Source organism: Leptonychotes weddellii, chromosome X (assembly GCF_054177405.1).
Source record: "Leptonychotes weddellii isolate Sample4059 chromosome X, ASM5417740v2, whole genome shotgun sequence".
NCBI classification, from domain to species: Eukaryota; Metazoa; Chordata; class Mammalia; order Carnivora; family Phocidae; genus Leptonychotes; species Leptonychotes weddellii.
Window position 1 is genome coordinate 73,067,650 of NC_138385.1, and position 18,095 is coordinate 73,085,744.

Sequence of the window (18,095 nt, forward strand, 5' to 3'; positions counted from 1 at the left end):
CCACATCTTCTTTATCCATTCATCTGTCGATGGACATCTTGGCTCTTTCCACAGTTTGGCTATTGTGGACATTGCTGCTATAAACATCGGGGTGCACGTACCCTTTCGGATCCCTACTTTTGTATCTTTGGGGTAAATACCCAGTAGCCTTGCAAACATTTTTAAGATGGCAAATTTAACTCTTGCTCCTGGCACAAACCTTCACGTGGACATTAATGGGATTTTTAAGCTATGACCTGTGATGTAGAAGTGAGCTTTGCCTCGTCACAAACTTTCTGCTCTCAGTTTCCCCCTTTCGGTCTGTAAACCTATCTGAGTACGTTTGTGGCCGTTGTCACTATATTGCCCATTTCCTGCAGCAAGTCTCTGGTGAGGATAATGGAGAAGACGATTGGGACCTCCCCACTAATGCTACTTCCAGAAAACCCCTCTTCTCAAATGAGGTCCCACTGTGCTTGGTTCTAGACGTTTTTCATGAGATTAGCATGATGAGGGAGTGCACTGGGGATCAACAGCTTGGATAGGAAGGGAAGAGCCATCAGAGGAAGTCAAACTGTGATGTAGTTTCAATGGAAGCCTCAGCCAACCCTGGAAGGAATTCCGAAGATGGGACGACCCTCCAGAGCTGTTCTGAGTGGGGCAGAAGGACAAGGACTTGATACCCTCATATCTTTCGGTTATTGGAAGTGAGCTCCCCAGAGAAGGTGGCCTAACCTTGGACAAGTGGATTTTTTGCAGCTGGGGTAATCTCTGAAGGGGACTAAGAACCAAGGGCTGCCTGCCAGGAATAATGTTAGCAGCTGAAGAAATAACTCCCTTGCTTCTGAATGGGGATATGGGCAAGCTTATCACAGCATCCACCACATGGACCACTGGGTAGACCTCTCTTACCTTCAGTAATTCTAGGCCAAGCTTTACTGATTGGGACTTCTGTAGAGCTTGCCATTTGGCGAAGAGAATGGCCCTGGGGAGAGAAGCATAAGGGTGTCGGGGATAAGATAGATGCAGTCATGAATCCTGCTAACTGCGCTCTCCATGAAATAGCTCACTTTCCTCAAAGACTCAGGGTTCCATCAAGGGCCTTTACAATATGCAGCCATGTAGCCAGGTGATGCCATGAGGCCAGCCATGTGCCACGTTATAATCATGGTGCAGTAATTCTCTGCTTCCACGAACCTGCCCCTCCAACTAGACTTTGGAACTCCTTGAGCCTGGGACTGTGTCTTATTTCATTTCTGTCTCTTCAGAGCACTATGCGGTGGCTGTTTCATACCTTGTAGTGAATACATTTTTACCGAGTGAAAGAAGAAATTGCCCAAGTGTCAGGGGTACTTAAAATTGCGATGCCTAGAGATTTTTCTTGGGCCCATCCAAGCCTATCAGTGAGACAATTTTGATTCTCTTCATCATTTGGCTAAATATAGCGTTAGTTCTAATTTGGTAGTTATCCTTTGCTTTGTCTCTCTGCCTAGGGCTTTTAAAGTTAAATTACATATAAGCCGACAGAGTGGAATGGTGATGAGGGGGGCCATGTTGTTGCCTGCCATTTTTGTGCATCGGTGACCATCCAGATCTTGGATCTCCTGCTGCATGAGAGATGTCATGAGTAGGGGAACTAGCTTGACTTTAAGCACACCTGAATATGAACACCCCTCGTTAACTCTGCGATCCTGGGAAGGTCATTTATCCTAGGACTCACTCTCCTCATCTGTAAAATGGATCAATGCACAAATATTCACAGAGCATTACTCTAATAGCCAAAAAGTGAAAACGACCCAAATGTCCATCAACAGATGAATGTATAAATAAAATGCGGTCTATCCATAAAATGGACTGTTATAGAACCTTTCCCACCTGACTCACAGAATGGCTCTTAAAAAAGAGCCTTAAAAAGGAAGGAAATTCTGATACATGCTACAACATGGATGCACCTGGAAAACACTATGCTAATTGAAATAAATTAAGACACAAAATCCACTTATAGAGTTATCTAGAATAGGCAAATTCATAAAGACAGAAAGTGGGATAGAGATTACCAGAACTTAATGGGAGGGGAAAATGTAGAGTTAGTATTCAGTGGGTATGAAGTTTCTCTTTGGGATGATGAAAATGTTCTGAAAATGGATAGTGGGGATGGTTGCACAACATCGTGAGTGTACTTAATGGCACTGAACTGTATACTTAAAGAAGGTTAGAATTGTAATTTTATGTTATGTATATTTTACTACAATAAAAAAGATGAATTTTATGGTATGTGAATGATATCTCCATAAAGCTGTTATTTAAAAATAGGGTTAGGGGCGCCTGGGTGGCTCAGTTGGTTGAGCATCAGACTCTTGATTTTCGGAACAGGTCATGATCTCAGGGTCATGAGATCAAGCCAGGACTCTGGCTCTCCGCTGAGCGTAGAGCCTCCTTAAGATTCTCTCTCTCCCCATCTCTGCCCCTCTCCCAGGACTCTGGCTCTCTGCTGAGCATAGAGCCTCCTTAAGATTCTCTCTCTCCCCCTCTCTGCCCCTCTCCCCTCCACTCACACACAGTCTCTCTCTCTCTAAAATAAATAAATAAATAAACAAATAAATAAAGGTGGTAGATGAAGAAAGAGAAGTATGTAAGTCTTGTTGACCATGGTAAGGACCTTGGATTTCTGGTGTGGTGGAAAGCCATTAGAAGAATTTGGTCAGGAGAGTGATATGCTCTAGTTATATGTTACAAAGCTCATTCTGGCTGCTGGGAGACTCTGGGGGCCAAAAGTTGAAAGCAGAGAGAGAGTTCAGGAAGTTAATGCAGTAATCAAGGCCAGGGCTGGTGGTGGCTTGGACGAGGGAGGTAACAGTGAAGGAGGTGAGTCGTGGTTGTATTCTAGATACATCTTGATGTCTAACTGTCTACACTCGATAACAACTGGACTCCAAAAAGGAACTCGCCTTTGAAACCACTTCCTCTTGTTTCTCTCCCCAAAGAAGTCAGTCGCCTATGGTCAGTATGGATACTGAACTCTTCTTTCCAAGGAAGGGACCCTTAAGTAGTGATCTGGAGGCCACCATGATGCATCAGCTTGGGCAGGAAGCTTTTCTCCATGACAGTAGATCAGTGCTGGCTGGGCCGAGATTAAAGCCTGAAGTTCCTTTCTACTCAAGTAGTCAGTGAATTTATGTTTCTTAAGATGTTCCAGGGCTGCATGGCTCAGTCGGTGAAGCGTCTGCCTTCAGCTTGGGTCATGATCCCGGAGTGCCGGGATCGAGCCCCGCGTCGGGCTCCCTGCTCAGCGGGGAGTCTGCTTCTCCCTCTCCCTCTGCTGCTCCCCCCACTCATGCACGCGCGCTCTCTCTCTCTCTGTCAAATAAATAAAACCTTAAAAAAAAAAAAAAGACATTCCAGGGCTCCTTTTCTGGCTGCTAACCTTCCTCACCCTGAATTCAGAAATTACATCAACCATTAATTTTTTAAAAACAACTTCATTGAAATAGCAGTCATATACAATATAGTTCTCCCACTTAAAGTGTACAATTCGATGTTTTCTCGTCTATTCAGAGTACGTAAATTTTTACTGATGTATGACATACCTACAGAAAAGGAGACACAACCTAAATGTCCAGCTTGATGAATTTCCACAAAGTGAACACAACCATGAGGCGAGCACTCAGACCAAGAAACAGAACATGGTCAGCCCTCGGAGGCCTCCTCATGCTCCCTTACTGACACTATGCCCAAGGATAACTGCTCTCCTGACTTCTAGTACTTTTGTAGATTAGTTTTGCCTGTTTTCGAACTTTATATAAGTGGAATCATAAAGCCTGTCATCTTCGGGTCTGGCTGCTTTTGTCATTTTGTGTTGTGAAATGCAAGTGTGTCATTCCGGGTAATTGTAGATCATTCTCCTTGCTGTATGGTGCTCCACGGTGGGAATATAATTCAGCTTTTCGTCCATACTACCGTTAAGGGACATTTAACATTCTTGCGTAGCATTTGGAGAACATTTCCTTGGGCATCCAGAAGTGGGTCGTAAGCTACGCACCATACGCAGCTTTTAGTGAATAGTGCCCAACAGCTTTGCAAAGTGGTGAGACTATGTTAGACTCCCACTAGCCGGGTGTGAGAGTTCTGGTTGCTTCTGAATCTCACCAACCCTTGGTATTGTCCTGACCCTTTTTTACCCCCAAATTCCTGCACTCTTGGGGAAGGAGCCGCAGATAAGTTTCAAGCCCACTCAGTGTTTTCTGCAGAATTGTCTGTATGTGTGCATTTGACTGGAGAGATTCCATGGTGTTCAGCAGATTTTCAGAGGGCCTCTTGTCCCAGAGAAGGGCAAGAACCCCTGCTTCAAGTTTTTGGCTGTCGTATAATCCCTAGCATTGTGATAGCGCAGCCTTTTATGTGCGCCAAGATTTCTCCTGGAAAAGCTAAGGCCGCTGGGTAGCTGTCTCTATTTTTGAAAAGCACATTATTCAAGGCCAGAGCACTCTGGAACTTCGCTAGTGCTGGTGCATGTTGGGTAATATGTTGTTCAGAAATTATATGCCCTAAATAAAGGGATGGTGCTTGTTGGGTTATTTTAGATACCTGTGTTATTTGAACAAATAAACACTTAATGTGTCTACTAATTCAAAGACTGAAAAAAATTGGCACGGGAAAACCAATTTTAGCTGTGGGCATTATTCTGCTTTGGAAACAACCTCTTGGCATCAGTGGTGCGTCCTGATGGTTTGTAACGTAATATGGCTGGAAATGGCCAATATAAGTGGCTCAGGATTAAGGGGCACAAGACTTCATGTCTTTCTGGGGGCACCTGGCTGGCTTAGTCCGGTGGAGTGTGTGACTCTTGATCTCGAGGTTGTGAGTTCAAGTCCCACGTTAGGTGTAGAGATTACTTAAAAATAAAATCTTAAACAACAGCAACAACAACAAAACCTCTGCGTATTTCTCACACACTGAGTCTGTGAGGTAAATATATGAGCTAATTTTGGACACTCTCCCCTGTGGAACTCCGGGTCTGTCTCCATTGGCAGGTGTAATTACAACAAATGATGAAGATCAAGAGGACAAAGATATTGATTAGGTCTTTGGTGGGGGGGAGAGTTACAATCTTAAGCTTCCTACTCTGAGCACTTTAATTTTTTCAGAAAAAATTAATTTCGATTGTGTTTAGAAAACAGTCAGACTTCGGTCTCAGACCCTAAAGAATTCCTCTTCTTATTTTTACACAATTTGCCTTAGTTCAGGCTGCTATTATAGAATACCAGAGACTGGGTGGCTTATAAATAACAGAAGCTTATTTCTTACAGTTCTAGAGGCTGGGAAGTTCAAGATCAAGGCGCCAGCAAATTTGATATCGCTGTGTTCTCTGTGTGTCTCACGTGGCAGAAGTTCTCCAGAGTCTCTTTTATAAGGGCCCTGAGCTCATCCATGAGGGCAGAACCCATCTGACCCCATGACTTCCCAAAGGCCCTGGCTCCTCATACCATCCCACATGGGAGGGTAGGTTTCAACCTATGAATTTGGGGGGGGGGCACACGCACACATTCAGTCTGCAGCTCTGTTCATCCAGTCACCCACCTATCTGTCCGTTCATCCATCCAATCATCCAAAGCTTGTCCAACATTGATTAAATAGATAACATTCTTACATATTATGGGAGGATGCAAATGATTGATCCTTTCCTGAAGGGGCTGGAAAGAGAAGAGATACCCATGTGGAACACCTAGAGAATACTATCAAGATAACATGGGCAGGTCCCAGCTAATATGGCAGGGGCTCAAAATGGAGTGAACTTTAAATGTAGTGCACTGATTGGGGGTGAGGTGAATCTTGGAAGTCTTCTCGAAAAAAGTGTCTGGAGCTAGACATAGAGAGTAGTTCAAGCTTTGCACTGATGGAGATCCGAAGGCAAAGGACCTTCGAAAGAGGAAGCAGCAATAATGCAGTGATGATGATGGGCTGCTGAGATCAGAGAAACTTGTCTCCCTTACCAGAGCACAGAGGCCATGTCCTTGGCAGCCACCTTGAGAAATGGGCGCAGGAGCCTGGATTTGGTGCAGTGAGCAAGGGCGCATCCCAGGACACCACTGGGGCCTCTGCCGGAAGCGCTGCGCCCCCCTCCCCGAGACAGTCGCGTGGTTCCCTCTCTGTCCTCTCTTACCCTTTCCCTCAAATGTCACCTTTTCAGGGAGGCCTTCCTTGACCGCCTTATTTAAAATTGCAATCAACCCCAGGGGCAGCTGGGTGGCTCAGTCGGTTAAGCGTCTGCCTTCTGCTCAGGTCATGATCTCAGGGTCCTGGGATCGAGCCCCACATCTGGCTCTCTGCTCAGCGGGGAGCCTGCTTCTCCCTCTCCCTCTGCTCCCCTCCCCGCTCGTGCTCTCTCTCAAATAAATAAATATATAAAATCTTCTTAAAAAATTGCAATCAACCCCAAACCACCAGCACTTCCTCTTTGTCTTTCCAGCTCTCTTTTTCTTCATAGCTCTTACGCCTTCTAATATACGTCGTGATTGTCTTACTTCTTTTGTTTAGTGCCTGGGTTGTTAGTTTATTTTGTTTTCACCTACTAGACTCTAAGCTCCCAGGAGAGCAGAGACTGTTGTCTGTGGTGGCTCACTACTCTGCCCCCGGAGCTGGAAGGGGGAGAGGCACGTGGGAGGGGCTCAAGAAATACTTGTTGAATGAATGAGGGAATGAGCTGACATGGCAGCCATTTGAGATGGGCTGGGTTGTTCCTTGCCTGAGAACGGGAGGGACCACCACAGGAAAGATCTGGCTGGTCACTGAACGCATCACTAGGTTCCCCTGGTTTGAGAATCTCAAATGGTTACCAGATCTAAATGGCCTTCCAGAGACCTTCTTTGTTTTTTTTTTTGAGATTTTATTTATATATTTATTTGTCAGAGAGCGAGCACAAGCTGGGGAAGCAGCAGGCAGAGGGAGAAGCAGGCTTCCCGCTGAGCAGGGAGCCCAATGTGGGGCTCGATCTAAGGACCCTGGGATCATGACCTGTGCCGAAGGCAGACTCTTAACGACTGAGCCACCCAGGCGCCCCCAGAGACCTTCTTTAAATCAATTGGGCAGTGGCTCTTAGAGCAGAGACCTAAGTAAGAGCTTGAGCCCCGAATACATGAACCTGAGGTTAAATTCTTTTCCCACTGCATGCAAGCTGTGTGACCTTGAACAAGTTACTCAACCTCTCTGTGCTTCAGAACTCATCTGTAAAATGAAACTTACAATTAGCAGTTTACTCGCTGGGTTGTTGTGAGAATTAAATTAAATAACTTAATGAAAACTGTGAGCCCCGGGATGTTCCATAGTTACAGTTAAGAGGCTGGGATTCTTCGTGATCAAGAGTACTGGCCTTTGAGTGTCTGAATTTAGATCCTGCTGCTGCTTATTGGTTATGAGACCCTGAGCAGATGATCGTTATTTCATCTGCCTCAGTTTCGCCATCTGAAAGGGTCGTTGTGCAGATCAATGAATCCGCACATGTAAAGTGCACCAAACACATCCTGAACAGAGTACACACTCTGTGTTAGCTGGTGTCGTCATTGTTTGTTATTACTTTTCCTGTGGGGCTTTGCCTATTATCTTGGCCATCATGGCCCCCATCTTCGCCATTTCTCCCTACATGGATAATTCCAGTCCTTTCCTGGGCTCCCAGGCTCCCCCCCCCGGCTCGCTCTCTCCCTCTTAAAAAAAAAAAAGTGTGAACACATGAACAGAGGAAGAAAGCCATTTGCTACGTAGACTTTACAGGACTTCCTTTCTTTATCCCCCATGGGCAAGTTTCCATGTCTTTTCTTCCAAACTGGAAATACAGATTGAAAGTAAAGCTTGGTCCTCCAAATTTGTTTATGCCCTAAGCATCATCCTTGCCGATAGCCGTAAAAATGACTGAGTTCTGGAGGGCTGGGCAGCCTGCTCTGGCTCCCCACAGGGAGAAAGGGCAAGATTCCCATGAACAGCAGAGAAGACATCCTGAGAGGGAAAGGTCGCTCTTGAGGAGCTGGATCTAAGAAGGGCCAGGCCACCTGTTTCTCCTGGCAGAGACCGGGAATAAAATGGCAAAGGGACTTCCTAGATGGGACAGAAATCAGGATGTGGGGTCTTTGCCTCCAGAGAACCAGAGTCAGGAGAAGAGCAGGCTATCTGGAGCATTGGAGGTGATGGGAGTGAGGGGGGCGTCACCGAGCCAGCCGGGTCCTGAGAGCCGCTCACCTGCTCGCTAGCCGGGGAGTCCAGCAGGCAGATATCGGATGTTTTCACTGAGTCTGCTGAGGCTCACGGGCTACAAAATAAGGTCGTGTGATCATCAAGTCGGTCGCTGGTGTTCAAGAAGTCTGCTTTACATAGTCAAACATAGGCTGCCTACAAGAGACTCATTTTGGATCCAAAGACTCCTGCAGATTGAAAGTGAGGGTGTGGAGAAACATTTATTGTGCACAGGAGGTCAAGAGTATTGGAGTAGCAATACTTATATGGGACAAACTAGACTTTCTTGTCCCTATATTGTTTTTATCTGGCTTTGGTAGCAGGGTAACACGGGCCACCTAGAATGATTTTGAATGCCTTCCCTCTATTCCATTATTTGTAAGATGCTGATAAAGATTGTCATTAATTATTTTTTTAAATGTTTGGTGGAATTCACCAATGAGACCATGGGGTCTTGGGCTTTTCTGGGCTGGGACATTTTTGAGTCCTTGTTCAACTTTCATTCTCATTACAGGTCTAGAATTACCTATTTCTTGGATTCAAGATTGATGATTCAATCTTGGGAACTTGTGCGGTTTTAGGAATGATCTGGTTTTCTTTCTGAGTGATCTAATCTGTTAGTATATAATTGTTGCTAGTAATCTGTTATCACACTCTATTTCTGCGGTTATCTGGTGTCTTGTTTTCCATTTCTCAGTTTGGTTTTTGAGGCTTTTCTGTGTTTTTTTTGCTTAGTAGTTAAAGCATTGCCAATTTTATTTATTTATTTATTTATTTATTTATTTATTTATTGGGAAAAACTGGTTATGACTTTCAACGTTATGCTACTGTTTATTCTGGTCTTTATTTTATTTATTTCTGATCTTTCTTTGTTGTTTCCTTCCTCTACAGAATTTCAGCTAAGTTTGTTTTTTTTTTTTCTAGTTCCTTGTGGTGTCATGTTAAGATGTTTATTTGAACTGTTTTCCTTTTAGATTTTATTTGTCAGAGAGAGAGAGAGAGCACAAGCAGGGGGGTGGCAGGCAGAGGAAGAAAGAGGCTCCTTGCTGAGCAGGGAGCCCGATGTGGGGCTCGATCCCAGGACCCCGGGATCATGACCTAAGCCCAAGGCAGACGCTTAACCGACTGAGCCACCCAGGCGTCTCTAAATTGTTTTCCCTAATACAAGCATTTATAGCATAGATTTCACTCAAACATCTGCTTTTCCTGCGTCCCATAGGTTTTTTCTTTTTCTTTTGCTTTGAGACATATTTTGATTTGCTGTTGGATTTCTTATTTGGCTCATTGCTTGGGCAGTAGTGTGCTGTTTAATATTTACATATTAAATATTTAATATTTACATTGTAGGCTTTCCAGTTCTGTTTTAGTGTTGGTCTTTAGTTTTGTACCATTGTGGTTGGAAAATATACTTGGTAGGATTACAGTCTTCTTAAATTTGTAGTATCTGTCTTGTGGCTTTTTATGTGATTTGACCAGGGGATTCTTCTGTGTGTACTTGAGGAAAATGTGCATTCTATTTTTCTTGGATGGAATGTCTTACGTATTTTTTTTAGAACCATGAAAAAAATTTTTAATGTTTAAAAATATAAAATAAAATAAAAAGTCAAACATAAATCTTCAGGCCAAGAATTTTGATTCTAAGAATTTATCCAAAGGCGATTAATCAAAAATGTGGATGTGGATTTATAGGTAAGAAGTGGTTGTATAAATGACAGGATGTTTATCATGAACCATCAACAACATCTATTTAGTGAGCACGTCCTGTTTGCTATGTATAAACACTTTTACGTTCTTAAAAATTATTGAGAACCTCAAGTAGCTTTTGTTCATGTGACTCTATCTATATTTACCATGTTAGAAATTAAAACTGAGTATTTTTTAAAAATATTAATTCACCTAAAATAACAATAATAACCCAATGACAATTTAACATAACATATTTGTACGAAAAAAGTAATTTCTAAAACAAAAAAAAATGAGTGAGTAGCATTGATTTACATTTTTGCGTCTCTTTTTCACATCTGACTTGATAACAGAGAGCTGGAGTCCTGTATCCACATTAGCATTCAATCTGTTGCAGTATGTTGTTTTGGTTGAAAGAAACAAAGAAGATCTTCCTGCATGTGTGCTGGGGAAAGGGAGACCCTCACAGACTCCCTGAATGTACTTGAGGGACCCTAAGGGGTTCCTTGGATCACAGTTTGAGAAACTACATATATGGAATATTGTGTAATAATCAAGGGAAATGCTTATTGAGTAAATACTAAATGACATGGGAAATGTTTGGAATACAATACTGACTGGAAACTAGCAGGACAATAATTGTGTGTACAATAGAGCCTCAAATATAGAATGTATAAAATATAGGAAAAAATGAAAAAAAAAACATAGCTGAAATGTTAATACCCACAATAGATTTCTGCTTGGTGGGATTATGAATACTTACTGTTTCTTTATAGTTTTCTTTGTCATCTAAAATTTCTTTAATGGCTCAAACACACACACACACACACACACACATATACATATGATGTGTCACATCAAGCATGGCTCCTGGGCTTCACCTTCTCCCCACCAGCAGGGACATATGCCTTTCAGCCCTGTCTTACCTCTCCACAAGCACCCGCCCTCCCTAAAGTGATCCCCAAAGAGCTTGGACTTTTCCATATCATCTGTTTGCCCCTAACTTCCCTCCACTGTTTCTTCCAGAGAGCCCACAGGATGGTGTGCCTTGGTCTCAAATCCCAGAATCCCTGTGGCAGTGTCCCTTCCTCATGGCGCTTGCTATGATTCTTACTTAATTTGTATCACAGGGATTTTGATATTAGTCACCAGTATATAATTAATGGCCAGTGGATGGTTCATGATGATTTGCCAGATGTTACCTGCCCACCTCCCTATACACACACTTGTGACCTTGACAGAAAGAGATAAAAGCACAAGCAGGTTGAGGAACGCCTGGGTGACTCAGTCGGTTAGGCATCTGCCTTCAGCTCAGATCATGATCCCAGAGTCCTGGGATCGAGCCCCACATCGGGCTCCCTGCTCAGCGGAGAGCCTGCTTCTCCCTCTCCCCCTTCTCCCCACTTATGCTCTCTCTCTCAAATAAATAAGTAAAATCTTTAAAAAAAAGAAAAAAGCACAAGCAGGTTGAATAGTCACCGCTTACACGGGGGAAAAAAAACAAAAACCCTTAGGACCAAGATGGAGGGGAAGAAAATAGTATTCAGCCAAACAATTTAGTTACTTTGGGATTTTGTGTGTGTTTGTGTGCACAAACACTTTGGTTCGGCCAGAAATCCCCAGCCATGACTTGGAGAAGAGTGAGAGCCCAGCAGATTTGATTAGTTGGTGTCCGCTCTATCACTACCAGGCTCTGCGCCAACAGCCCATGGCCGCTCCTGGGAGCGTGGAGACGGTTGTTTCAAAACTTGAGAACCCCAGTCTGACTCCTGGGGCTTGCCCTGGGAAAAGGTGAAGAACACCTTTCGGGTGAGGGCAGAGTTTCTGATCCCTTTTGCCACACTGGGGAACGCAGGGAGATGTCTTTGGATGCCGGTCTTGGAGGCACTCTGCCCCGGGTAGGTAGCCTGACTTGCTTCTACGCTCTCGAAGTTGCATCGCTCACCTCCTTTGTGTGAGTACCTTGGTGCGTAGGGTGGGGAGGGGGGCGGAGGTTGGCACTACTCTGCTGGTGGGGATCTGCAAAGGTCAGAGCCGGTCTGGGCTCAGTGGCAGACGTCAAAAGAAGGAGGTTAACAGTAGCGTAAGAAACTTGCTCTAGATGGAATGTGGCCCCCCGAAATTCATATGTTGAAATCCTAAGCCACACAGTGTGATGGTGTGAGGGGCCGGGGCCTTTGGGAGGTGACTGGATCATGAGATTGGAGCCCTCATGAGTGAGCTCAGTGCCCTTATAAAATAGACCCCAGGGAGCTCCCTTGTCTCTCCTGCCATGAGAGAACACAGCAAGAAGACAGCCATCTATGAACCACGAAGTGGCCCCCACCAGAAGCCAAATCTGCCAGTGCCTTGATCTTGAACTTCCCAGCCTCCGGCACTCTGAGAAAGAAATCTCTGTTGTTTAAACCCCCCCGTCTATGGTCTTTTGTTACAGCAGCCCGAAAGGACTAAGGCAAAACCTAAGTACAAAAGATCGTTTTGGAATTTAGGACATTGTGTGTCAAGCAGATAACAAGGTCAAGGTCACACTGCTGAAATGAAATCAGATATGTCTTGTGAACTTACTGCGTGCCAGCAATCGATGCCAGCAGGTCCTGTTCACTGCCGTACATGGGTCACCTCGCTTTCTTTTCCCAGCACATCTATGAGGTAGTTACTGTCGTTCCATTTTACATGCGAGCAAACTGAGGCACAGAGAGGTGAAGCAACTCAACATGGCTAGTGAGTGGCAGAGCCATGCCTTGACCCAGGTCGGCAAGCCCCAGAGCCGCGCTCTTGCAGCTTAGATCCCAGTGGGTGATGCAGAACGATAAATGCATGAAGCCGGGACGGTAGAGGTAGCAGCAGGTGAAAGGGAAACAGAGAGCTGGGCAACGCTGAGAATGCCGCCCAACCCAGCTGTTTACGAAATCTGGGCATACTTCCTGGAGGAAGGTGATGGGGCCGAGATGCTGAGTTGGAAACACCGCTGTCTGGGGCCCAAGGAGATTAAGCAACTCACTTTGTGTCAATCAACTTAGAAATTTTAAAGTTTTTTAAATTTTAAAAAGTATGTTTTAAATACATTTTTAAAACCCAGTATACACATTGTCATTATGCTGTACATTTTAAACTTACACAGAGCTATATGTCAATTATATCTCAATAAAACTGAAAGAAGAGATGCAAACTTAACAAACTAGAAGTAACACTTGTGTGACCACCAATTAAAGTTACTATTGTTTTGTGTGACTATAAAAAAAAAAAAGAAGGGGGCAGGAATTGACTGGAAGGTGGCAAGGGAGAGGGTTACATGGGTGCACACATGTGTCAAGACTTCCCAAATTGTGCATTTAAAATGGTTACATTGTATGTAAATTATACCTGAATAAAGTTGATTAGAAAGTGCAATGGTTATGTGTCAATTTGGCTAGGCCACAATACCCAGATATTTGGTCAAACACTATCTACGTGTTTCCATGAAGGTATTTTTTGGATGGGATTAACACTGAAATCAGTAGACTTTGATTAAATAGATGACCCTCTGTAATGTGGGTGGGCCTCATCCAATCAGGTGAAGGCCCAAATAAAAAAAGACTGAGCTCCCCTAAGGAAGAGGTCATTCTGCCAGCAGACAGCCTTTGGACTTGAACTTCAGGTCTTCTCTGCGTCTCCACCCTGCTGGCCTACCCTGTAGATTTTGGGCTTGCCAAGCCTCCATAGTTGTGTGAGCCAATTTTGTAAAATAAATCTTCACACTCTGCCATACACACACACACACACACACTTGCACATACACACATCCTGTTGGTTCTGTTTCTCTGGAGAACCCTACCAAATATAAGAAGAAAAGTAAGCCTGCCTCATAAATCTTCCCTGAGAACCTTATGGCCTTGTTGGGAAGAGAAGACCAGTATGGGCACAGAATGAATACAAGAATGAATGTGAAATCTCATCTCATTTCACACCTCGCTTGTCTGCCTACAGAATCCACATGAGCTGAATCTTTGCTGAATGACTCAGAGTTATGGTGAGATTTTGGTTGACTGTGGACCTTGCGTTATTCCAAGTTGGGTGAAAGATGACATCAGAATGCACAGCCTGACTTCTGACTTGGGTTTTCAGGTTGACCCAGAGTGGTTTTTGTGCGTGTCCTTAACTGCCATTGAGTTAAACCTCCCAGAGGTGATTTACAGGAGGTCTTATTATTAGTTTTTGGAGAAATGTGTGCCCTTTATCTCTGTGTTGAGGTGACCCTACCCTGCCGGGAGAACCAAGTAGTGCAGATCTGTCCCCAGAAGAAGCTTGAAATTGTCTCTTCTTTCTGTTCCCATGGGAACTCCTGTGTTGATGTAGCACCTATGATTCCTTGGAAGAGCTTGCTGGGCTCTGTTTCGTGGCTCTTCCTACAGGTGCTTGCATTCCTGCAATTGGTTATTTATCCCCCTCTAGCTTGTAAAACATTTATAGTTTTCTGATCCTTCAGACGCATTGGGTCCCCTCACTTTGAGGTATTTGCAAGTATCACTGGCAAATGAGATTACTTTAGGTAACCCCACTTCTGTACTTTAAATTTTACGTGGGAAGGGTTCTAATCTCAGAGAGAAACCTTTGTATTGTCTGTGGGGGTTTGGGGGCCCAAATTTATTTAGGTAACAGAGAATTGAGCTGGAAATCTCTGTGCTGACAATTAAGTAGCATTCCCTGAGGACACAGGACTTAAAACACGTAAGTGGCGGTTCCTGGGTGGCTCAGTCAGTTAAGCGTCTGCCTTCAGCTCAGGTCATGATCCTGGGGTCCTGGGATGGAGCCCCGCGTCAGGCTCCCTGCTCAGCGGGGAGTCTGTTTCTCCTCTCCCTTTGTCCCTCCCCCCTGCTTGTGCGCTCTCTCTCAAATAAATAAATAAAATCTTAATAAGTAAATAAGTAAACAAATAAAAATACCTTGTATCCCACAGGGCAAATCGTACCCCTTCAGGGGCCCCTTCCCACCTGTGTGGAACCCAGTTGTGTACCTAGATCATAACAACCTTTGGAGGACGATGGATGCCATGGGGCGAGAGGTAAAGCTTACTCATGCTTCTTTGACTATGTTTGTATTTTTCCTAATAAGTTTAGTCCTTCAAAGAAAGAAGGGACACTGTATCAGCAATGCCTAGCATGTTGTCTGGTACATAATATCTCTCAGTAAAGATTTAGGAAATGAGGGGCGCCTGGGTGGCTCAGTCGTTAAGCGTCTGCCTTCGGCTCAGGTCATGATCCCAGGGTCCTGGGATCGAGCCCCGCATCGGGCTCCCTGCTCGGCGGGAAGCCTGCTTCTCCCTCTCCCACTCCCCCTGCTTGTGTTCCCTCTCTTGCTGTATGTCTCTCTCTGTCAAATAAATAAAATATTAAAAAAAAAAGATTTAGGAAATGAGTGAATGAACTGGTTTTTAACCACTAAAAGAATGAGATGTCCTGCAGACCACTGGTCACATACCATCGGTGAGGGCAGGGAGAAAAGATCACACATCTCTCAGCCTTCCTGGGAAGTCCTCAGGACAGAGCAGAATAAGACTTCTAAGGTCTTTGTGTCGCCATCTTTTTTTTTTTTTTTTTTTAAAGATTTTATTCATTTATTTGACAGAGAGAGACACAGCGAGAGAGGGAACACAGGCAGGGGGAGTGGGAGGGGGAGAAGCAGGCCTCCCGCTGAGCAGGGAGCCCGATGTGGGGCTCGACCCCAGGACCCTGGGATCATGACCTGAGCCGAAGGCAGACGCCTAACGACTGAGCCACCCAGGTGCCCCTGTCGCCATCTTGTTCAAACCTGCAGCCCATAAGTAAGCACAGACAGAGCTTGACCTGAAACTCCAGTTTAGGCATGATTTGGTGCAGCTGTCTGATCCGTGTTAAAGGCTGATTTTATGAATGTTCTGTCTAAATGAGCGACTTAGTAATCGATATTTGAAAACGGCCCCATTTCATCATAGCCTCCATTTATTGTGCAGGAAGTGTTACCGTAAATTCAATATGGATCCAGTGGTATAGATCTATAGAGGGAAGGATACACAGAAAACATTGGTTGTGCCGTGAGAATCATAAATGGGGGAATTGGAAAGCTTACATTTTCCTTCTTCAAGTGAGAGTTCTCAGTTCTCTTGAAAGAGTTACTTGAAATGGAAAATTATATTCATTTTTCCCCTCTGAATCCTTATCTGAGTGTAGATTCCCAGTGATGCCCCATGGAAGGCACCCCTTGCGGAGGAGTGGGACCACATGACAATGAAGGAGCTGCTGGACAAGATCTGCTGGACAGAGTAAGACTCACCTTTAGGCACAGGCATTTCCTGTAACCATCTCTCAGGTTTATTTAGCAATGTCATTCAGCAGGTACGGAACTGCTTTGTGTCTAAAACCACACCATTTGGCCAGATGGAATGCTAAAAAATATTGAAACTGGATTCTGTCCCGAGGATGTCCATACATCTTTGGAATAGCAATGCATCCCAAAGGTGGTATTACCACATCAAGTCCTCAGAACAGACCAGAACGTGCCACCATCTTATGTAGAACAACTTAAAGATCGCCAGCTTGAAGACCTCGTTTATCAAGTTGTTGTTATAAGAAAACTTTTGTCCCCCTCACAGGTGGTCAAGGGTAGAGATGGTGCATTAGAGTATGCATTTGAAACACGTTATGGGATGAGGTGCAACTCTTCAAGGGTTTGAAGAGGAACTTCTAGAGAAGTTCTCCGGATAATTCACAGTTGTAGAGGAAACACGCATGGCTGGAGTAACCCCTCCCCTTTATTGAAAAACATGTAGCTTTGAGAGCAAGTGTTCACCAGTCAAGCCTTAAATTCTGGTTGGCAGAGCTGGGAACTGGCTACAAATTGTGGAGGTGAAATAGATGACCTAGAGGGGCCTCACTGCTCTTGGACGGCAGGAAAAAAGGAAAGGATTGTAAGGGTCCAAGCACATAGTGAATTTGTAGTAAACAGAGTAAGAGAAATGGAAGCCAAGTTCAAGGAGACTGTCCTATCATGCTAAACAGCATTAGTTGAGAAATGTCTGGCTCTGGGGTTGATGTTAAGCATCTGACTCTTGGTTTTGGCTAAGGTCATGATATCAGGGTGGTGAGATTGAGCCCTACGTTGGGCTCCATGCTCAGCGCAGAGTTGGCTTGAGATTCTCTCTCCATCTCTCACTGTCCCCTCCCCCTGCTTGTTCTCTCTCTTTCTCTAAAATCTTTACAATCTAAACAAATCTTTAAAAAGACATGAAATTTACATACTCCTTGATACATAAATTCAACTTTTTAGAACTTAGCTTAAAGAAAGAGAGAGAATGGGGCGCCTGGGTGGCTCAGTTGGTTAAGCGACTGCCTTCGGCTCAGGTCATGATCCTGGAGTCCCGGGATCGAGTCCCGCGTCGGGCTCCCTGCTCGGCAGGGAGTCTGCTTCTCCCTCTGACCCTCCTCCCTCTCATGCGCTCTGTCTCTCATTCTCTCTGTCTCAAATAAATAAATAAAAATCTTTAAAAAAAAAAAAAAAAAAGAAAGAGAGAGAAAAGAACAGAGAGAGGCATCCAGGGAGAGGGGAGGGAGAGAGAGGGAAAGAAGGAGATTCAAAGAATTACTTTTAGAAGGGAAAGTCTAGGGGCGCCTGGGTGGCTCAGTCAGCTAAGCGTCTGCCTTCGGCTCAGGTCATGATCCCAGGGTCCTGAGATCAAGCCCCACATCGGGCTCCCGCTCATGCTCTCTCTCTCTCTCTCTCTCTCTCTGTCTGAAATAAATAAAATCTTAAAAAAATAATAAAATTAAAGGGAAAGTCTAAATGTCCAAAAATAAAACATTGGTTAAATTAATAATGAGGCATCCAAAAATGGAATACTCTACAGTCTTTTAAAATCATGTTGTAGAGAGCTCCTGGGTGCCTCAGTTGGTTAAGCATCTGCCTTCAGCTCAGGTAATGATCCTGGGGTCCTGGGATTGGGCCCCATGTCAGGCTTCCTGTGCAGCAGGGAGTCTGCCTCTCCCTCTCCCTCTACCTCTACCTCTCCCCCCGCTCATGCTCTCTCTTTTTCTCTCAAATAAATAAACAAAATCTTAAAAAAAAAATCATGTTGTAGAAAAATATTTAATAGCTGGAAAAAGTCATAATATTAAACACATAAAAAGGCAGGCTGTCATTGAGTATATACAGAATGATATACAATCTCCTTATTTATTTATTTATTAAAGATTTTATTTATT

General features: G+C 44.3%; 1 protein-coding gene across 3 annotated transcripts in view; it reads left to right on the plus strand.

The window, feature by feature from the left end:
- The window catches only part of MAOB (monoamine oxidase B), a 91,202-nt gene that overhangs the window by 46,083 nt on the left and 27,024 nt on the right, over nucleotides 1-18,095 (plus strand). For all 3 annotated transcript variants that reach the window (XM_081808972.1, XM_081808971.1, XM_081808973.1), the window contains 2 exons: nucleotides 14,819-14,923; nucleotides 16,068-16,159. In XM_081808972.1, coding sequence (XP_081665098.1) covers nucleotides 14,819-14,923; nucleotides 16,068-16,159 — 197 coding nt within the window. The remainder of the gene's footprint in view (nucleotides 1-14,818; nucleotides 14,924-16,067; nucleotides 16,160-18,095) is intronic.